The sequence below is a fragment of the Urocampus carinirostris genome, chromosome 1, assembly GCF_059441175.1.
Source record: "Urocampus carinirostris isolate Australia breed hairy pipefish chromosome 1, RoL_Ucar_1.0, whole genome shotgun sequence".
NCBI classification, from domain to species: Eukaryota; Metazoa; Chordata; class Actinopteri; order Syngnathiformes; family Syngnathidae; genus Urocampus; species Urocampus carinirostris.
In genome coordinates, this window is record NC_142349.1 from 32,718,584 (window position 1) to 32,726,084 (window position 7,501).

Below are 7,501 nucleotides of genomic sequence, written 5' to 3' on the forward strand. Positions count from 1 at the left end.
TGTAATACAAAAATAGTCAAGACATGTTTTAAAAGACATATCTTTCACTTTATTGAATTACATTTCAGCCTTATGTGCGTCCTACAAAACATGTTCAGACTTCGTTCCGTTTATATATACAAGTATACATGTCAGACTTTTCAAAATTACCTGTAAAAACTCAAGCTCACATTTGGGGAGTGTCACAAGCCTTCAAAGATGATTACACTGGGTAATATTCATACACCGTTGAAACTTTTGACAAGAACCTTTTCCTACTTTATTGAACTTTTGGTCTTGTTGTTTTGGACATTCTCTTGAGATTATGATTGGTGTCATGAATGCTGAATCTTCTCAGCACCTGGCTTGAATGATTCATACGAGAGAACATTAAACAATTGGAATTCTTCACTAAAAAATTCCCCTTCATACTCTTGTCATGCATGGTCCCCTTCCTGTGTCCAAACAGAGTCCACACACAACTATTTCTGGTTGATTTGCTTCATAGCACCAACAAAAGGGGTACTAATCCAATTAAACTGCTTCCGAGACATAGCGTCTTGATGACTATATATATATAGATTTACTCCATGTACAATATTTACACTTTTTTCCCTTTAATAATTACAATAAAAGTTCAATAAAGAGGTCAGAGGAAGGGTTGATATTTTACTGTAATCCAACTACAGTGAGGGGGGGAAAGCACTTTTCCATTGTGACTGTCATCGACACCATAACTCCTGCCATGGAATGCTTTCACTTTGGCAGCTACCAAAGGTAGACCATAAAAGAAGTTCACATATTTAGTTCCTCTATTATGTTTCATGTATCCTTGCCAAAAGAACCACTGGTTATTTATTTTGACCTCCGAGGATGAAGAAAAAGTCTGGCCTTTCGGATCTCGATCGATTTCGGAGGTTCGGGGTTGATAGTTTATTCCTTTTTTATATTTGGACACCAGCAGAGGCAATTTGCATAGGGTGCCAGTTTTTTTTTTAACTATTATACCTCACTGTTGTTCGTTATGCACTGTTTACATCATTTACACTATCGGCGTATAATGTTGCTGTTCTTTGAAAACCGCACCCTTATTGCCGATCTGCTTTCGTAACCTATGAGATTTATTAAGAAAATTGGCTCGGAAGGGCTTTTAGAACAGATTTGGAATTTGGCATTGTAAGGGGTTTCTTTACAGTGCTTTCCTGTTCTCCGTGCAAGTTCAAAATTCACTGATGCCTTCCCTCCTTTTTGGAGTGTCTACTAAACTATAAACTCATCAGTGACGTATAAGGCGGAATGAATGAAATGCAAACGTTTTAGGAATTATAAATTATTCCCCATCTATTAGCTTGTTTTTAGCAAGTGTTAGATGAAGCCTAAATCTTACCAAAATCTGTCCACCGAAAACGGTTTGCCTGAATAAAAACATACTTATATGAGTATGTCATACATTTTCTTCAACTTTTGTGTGTGTGTCTACATGTGTGTGTTAACAACACAATAATCGAAACAGGTTCAAGAGTTGCATCATTTTCTGGGATAGGTAAAGTGTTTTTTTATATAAGTATTAACACTACATTGGGGAGATTTGTTAATCTGATTGTTTTGAGATCGATTTCAGTTTTTTATGCGGCAGTGTGTTAAAAATCCAAACAACTCAATTACGCAAAGCCATACAATTTTGAATATTAGAATATTGCTTTGACGCCATCTTTTGGCATTATGCTCAGAAGAAACTAAGTTGAATTGAGGAAGAAAACGTAAACAGAAAAAAAAATCCATCTAATATCAATGGGTCCACAATACTGAAATTAAGGTAAGTACCGGTACCAAGGAACTGGACCACGAAAGGCCGGTACTAAAATGTTGACTATGTGAGTTAAGTGTATTTTAAAACATTACTTTTCAATCAAAAGAGTCCTCTCACAGCAATATACAAGTGCCAGACTTCTTCTCATCATCTAAATCCCCGCCGCCGCCGCCCTCTTTCCTGTTGGGATCATTGAGCTCGTCGAACAGTCCTGTGTCGATCATCTCCTGCTGCCATTGGATTGCAACAGCGCCGGTGCTGAACTCCTTGAAGAATTTGTCGTCCTTGGCATCGAACTCGATGCCTTTGATTTCGGAGAACTCGGCGATGTCGCCCGTGTCCTTTGCGTAGACTACGTTGGGCTTTGGTGTCCACGGGGGCGCTACCAGGCCGGCCTCCAGACGGGCAAAGTTTATGGTCTTGAACCACGGGTGTTTCCTGGGGTCCTCCAGATTGTCCCTAGAGAAAAGGAAAGAAAAAGATCATTATACTTTGTTGACATTTCTCAACTTTAAATTGAGTTATTATAGACACAAGGGAAACATGATTTTGCTTCTAACAAATTATCTTTGTTCGGTCAGTAAAATAATGGCGAGTATTATTACAAGGTATCAAAGCAGAGGTGATATGTCTTTTTTTTAAGGTGATTGATGGGGTAGTATTTCAACAATTTCATATTGGGGCTATTCTCATTTTTTGATCTGCGATTTCATCCTATTTTTAAGGAAACTATCAAAAGCGTGAGTCGTATATTGGTACTTGGTGTTGGTGTTAAGAATGAACGTGAGAAGGTTAAGGAATTAAGCATTCTTGCGCTAAAGAACCCTTCTTAAGTTTGGATATTCTGTTTTTTTATTACGTTTTTGCACGCTAAAAAGTTTGAATTTGATTAATTACAAAAGGAGTACTGTTTTGAACATTTTTCTAATGGTGTCTTCAATAGATTTTCATCCGTCTTGGAGGATCCGGAGTATCACTTCCATAAGGAATGGTGAAAACAAGATATTGATGTATCATTTGAATCCAGTCCTTCTCAAATAAAAGTTTAAAAGTGACTTCAGATAACGTGGTTTTTTTGTCTATGTGGGCTATACGTATAGTAATAAAATTGTACATCCATCAACTACGGTAGGTGGCCGTTGTGTTTGAGATAGTGAACAATTTCTGAATGGAGAATGAAAGGTTTGTTGAACCAAAAGTTAATTCTCATCTCGTAGAAGAGCATTTCATTTTTCTGCCTGAAACTATACTTTTGTGGTGTAAATAGCTCATTCATTTTCAGATTAATTGCAATCAGAATCACTGATCTTTGGAAGGTCTTACTTCATGCCGAGGCGCTCTTCTATTTTCTTCTTAAGGAACTGTTGGATGATGTCCTTTGTGTTGGCGTCAAAAAACTTGTGCTCCCACTTGGGTTCCTCATTGAGAATACGACGTTGTACCTCTTCTTTTTCCACCTTCTCCTTTTTACTTTCGGGCCCTTTGAAAGGCGTGTAACCGGCCACCATCTCGTAGATGCTGCAGCCCAAGGCCCACCAATCCACTGATGTCCTGTATGGAGTTTTGTTCAGGAGCTCCGGGGCCATGTATGCTCCAGTACCAGCCTATAGATGGAAGACATTGGCAATGTGTATTTTACTGACATATGGGATGTGAATGTTTACCGGTAGGTTGGTATATTCCAAAATAAAAAAATCCAACTAGGATGTGTGGCCATGTTTACTTTCACCTTTGCCTGTTTTCCTCTCTGCTTGTGCCCATCTCCAGCACCTACTCCTCTAATCCTGCATGACGTGAACTACAGTCTCGAACCAGAAACTTAATCCCAATGCTAAGCCTACAACCTGTCAAGAGTCATGTGTGTCTACACGCTGAGAGGGCCCTCTTCCTTACATATCAAGACACTGTTTCTGGTTTGTTGGAAAATGTGAGATGAGGAACGTTAAATGAAATGAAATTAAATGATCTGCATTTATATAGCGCTTTTCAAGTCAATGACTTCCCAAAGTGCTCCACATTTTCCCAATAGCGGCCTTGCAGCTAACCTGCTTATTTGGCGTATTAAGGGTTCAGTGTCTTACCCAAGGACACTTTGACATGTAACACGGACGAGCCGGGATTTGAACTGGGATCCCTTGATCCCAAGACGAGCGCTCTACCTCCTGAGCTACTGCCGCCCCGTTAAAGGCATCACGTAGATGTTTCAACAAATTGACTTAAATTCTCTGACGATGGCTAGCAAGATACTTAAACGCAAAAAAAGTAAAAATCAGATGTTATATGTTGTGCATTATTGAAATTGGGGAGATTTGTTGATTGCCGTTTCAATCACTCACCTAAAAATTAAATCCGATTATTATCCTTATAACATTCTCCTCCAAAACATTTGATATTTCTTTTTTGTCAATCTGATCAGGGACAGACTGTATAATGCTTTTTAAGAGGATTGGGGAGCAAAGCCAGGCTTGCCATAGGAGGTTAGTGCAGTCACTTTAGCTGGCTGAGGGGCATCACAGAGCTGGATAATGAGATTATGGGACGTTCGTAAAAGCTGAGGGTTTACTCTTTGCTCCAGCAAGTACAAGACCTAAAGATTCATGGGTTCAGGAGTGCTGATCTCCAAGGACATACAGGTACATAGTTTGAAAATCAAGACGTCATAGGTATAAGGACGAGTTTTCCTCAAGCGAGAAAAAGGTCATATTTTTACTTTTCTCTATGGATTATTTCACTTTTTCTTACATAATGAAATTTTTAAAAAAAGGTTTTAGCTAGCTACATGTTGAAAGTATAAGGTATATTGTAAGTACACAAATGACTGTAACACAGGTACAAACAATTTTGTACTCACTAAAAGTTATCCTAAAATACCCTTAAAATGCCATGGCTATAATCTGATCTCTCAAGGACAAGTTATATAACAAATACAGAGACACTTATTTGCCCAGGTCTTTAAGCAGTCTCGTAATCCCTGTCCGGATTTAAGGTGAAAAGACCACCAAGGTTGAAAACCTGCTCAACGTCATTGGTTTAGTTTTAGTGATGACCTAATGACTTCTATCCTTACCTAATGAGGCCGGAACAGATTTGGTTTGTGAGGTATTACTTCAATAATTGAAAACAGGAAAGAGTAGAGCACTAATAATGTTCGCTGTTATGAGTGAATCGACTCACCATTTGAGAGACAGTTTTTCCCGGGACAATCTCAATGGCAAGACCCAAATCCGACAGTCGGCACTGGCCGACGCTGTCCAGCAACACGTTCTCGGGCTTCATGTCACGATAAACGATATCCATGGCATGTAGGTGAAGAATACCCGTGGTGATCTGGGCCGTGTAGTGAATGATGCGCTTCATCTCAATGCCCTTGTCCACGCCCTTGCCGTCGTAACCGATATTGTAGATGTGATACTTGAGGTCTCCGCCGTTCATCAGGGTCATGACAAGGCACAAGTGGGTTTTGGTGTCGTAAGCGTAGCCCAAATTGACCAGAAAGAGACTGTTGACCTTCTCCAAGATCTTTTTCTCCAAAAGGGCCATCTTCTCACCGCCCTTTTTCTTCAGTCGCTTTTTACATAACTTTTTGCAGGCGTACATCTGGCCGGTATTTTTCACCTGGACCGCACATACCTGGCAAAGGGTTATTGAGAAGGTTTGTTGAACACAAGGTTTATTCTCATCTAGCACAAGAGCATTTCATTTTGTACTTAAAATTCAATCAGCAATGTGTCTGAGAAGTACCGAAAGAACCAGAAAAGAATTACTTTCCACAACTTTTTAATATTCTAAGAAGTACCTAAGTTTTGATACCAAAAGGCTGTATTTCTTTTAACAACTGTGGCTTGTTTTTACAAATTATGATTATGTTTAGATTTTCAGAAGGCTATGGTACTATGGTAATGAGTCCCCAGGGAGGTTAATGGGAATAATGGGATAAGCCGAAGTAGTCTTCCGTTAACATCTCTGATTAAGGTTTTGTTAGAGACTAATTGTCTATTACTATATCGCTGCAAACATTTCAATGCTGTGCAAATGTTCAGACCCATGTTTAACTTTAGTTTGTACAGAGCTAGTCTCAAGGAGGCTAAACTAGCATGACACTTATTAATAAGAGTTCTCCAAGGATCTGCTCTTGATCCCTTGTAAGTCATGTTGCGTAACCACTTAACAAGGTTGTTCCAGTAAAAAAAAATACATTTACGCGTTTCAGTTACAGCATTTCATAAATAAGATTTCATATCTGGCCTTGACCGGACAATAACTGACTGTATATAGTTGCAATACAATGCATTGGGTGTTGTATAGCTATCACTTCTTGGTTGTTAACACCACTTATACCATTATGATTTGTACTTTAAATTGATGTTAATAATAAAATGTGTTTTCATTTATTTTGGCAATAAATGTTTGCATGAGAATTTTATAAAATATTCTTTGAAGAGCATTTTCAAGGAGTCTAAAAATTGTAATCATTGATTTGATGACATAGATGAAGTCTTACCTCCCCAAAGCCACCTTTTCCCAGAGTCCTGAACTCATAGAAGTACTTGTCACTAATAGGTTGCTTCTCATACTCCTTCCATTGAAGAAATTTATCAAAAAAGGGACTGGCCTGGTAATCAGTAAACGGTTTGCCCATCAAAAAATCTCTCACACCATCCTGGACTTTGCCTTTCATCACTTCTTCAAAGGTGGCATCCGTCACGTTCTTGCATTTGTCTGCGGGCTCCCCGCTTAGAAAGGACAAGAAGTTTTTGGAGTCGGCTTTGCAGTACTTGTTTATGACGTTCTGACGAGCTTTGTCTTTTGCCGCACCTTCGGCCAGGTCCCAGTCGTAAAGCTCGTCTAAGAAATCTGCGGCGAGCTTGTATTGGGCGTTGTTGGCCAGGAACTGACGGAAAAACTTTTTGCCAATGGGCTGCCGTTCGCAGATGCTGGTGAAGTCCTTATCGATGGAGGTTCGCGCCGCGCCACAATTCTCCGGCTTGGGGAGAGACAAGCTGCGGCGGCGCTTTTTCATCTCCTTGTCATCGCCACCCTGGGCCTTGAGGTAGGCTGTGTTGGCCACCAGGTTATCCAGTCCCCCCATGTCACACATTTTGGCGGCTGTACGTGTTCGGCCACCCCCTTCACGCAAACGGGTTCTTCAGCGACTCCAAAGGGAATCACTCCTGCGAGCGGTGCAGTGTGTCCGAGGTTGCGGGACTCTCAAAAGTCAGGGGAAGAATGAGCTCCTTCCCCCAGCTTACCTGCAAACCTAAGACACACTGACACACCCAGTAATTACTCATTTAGAATTAAATACCAGGGAGGGATTTTGGCTTAAGTATCTTTGAGTGGTCTATTCGAGGATGCCGTGCACAGAAAGGGAATCGTAAGCGGGCTCTGTCCTAAGAAGATTTGCGGCCCTCTATATTTGTTCATGAGGTACAGCAATCACTAGCATGGATCCTTGATTGTGCACTAACTTCATCATTTGTGATTATCCTCTACATCAGTGGTCCTTGAAAAAGGGGTGATAGTAACTTTTGCTGTTATTGACACTGATTTTCACTTAGTATTTTTCGTATTCTAAATATTTTAACTTGTAATAAAAATAACTCCTAATAACGGGGTTTATGTCCACTGTTTTGCTACTACACACATTAGCATTGTGCATTGTGTTCTGCATTCTGCTCCAGTCTCCCGGCTTATTTTTGATTGGCGCTAAGT

At 40.0% G+C, this 7,501-nt stretch overlaps 1 protein-coding gene across 1 annotated transcript; it reads right to left on the reverse strand.

The window, feature by feature from the left end:
• Window positions 1-26: 26 nt before the first annotated feature.
• On the reverse strand, window positions 27-7,067 carry grk7a (G protein-coupled receptor kinase 7a). The gene is made up of 4 exons (XM_088335387.1): window positions 6,291-7,067; window positions 4,964-5,419; window positions 3,113-3,393; window positions 27-2,248 (listed from the first exon to the last, which is right to left on the reverse strand). Exons 1-4 carry the CDS (start codon window positions 6,885-6,887, stop codon window positions 1,903-1,905), a joined length of 1,680 nt encoding a protein of 559 aa, XP_088191513.1. The 5' UTR covers window positions 6,888-7,067; the 3' UTR covers window positions 27-1,902.
• Between the last annotated feature and the right edge of the window lie 434 nt (window positions 7,068-7,501).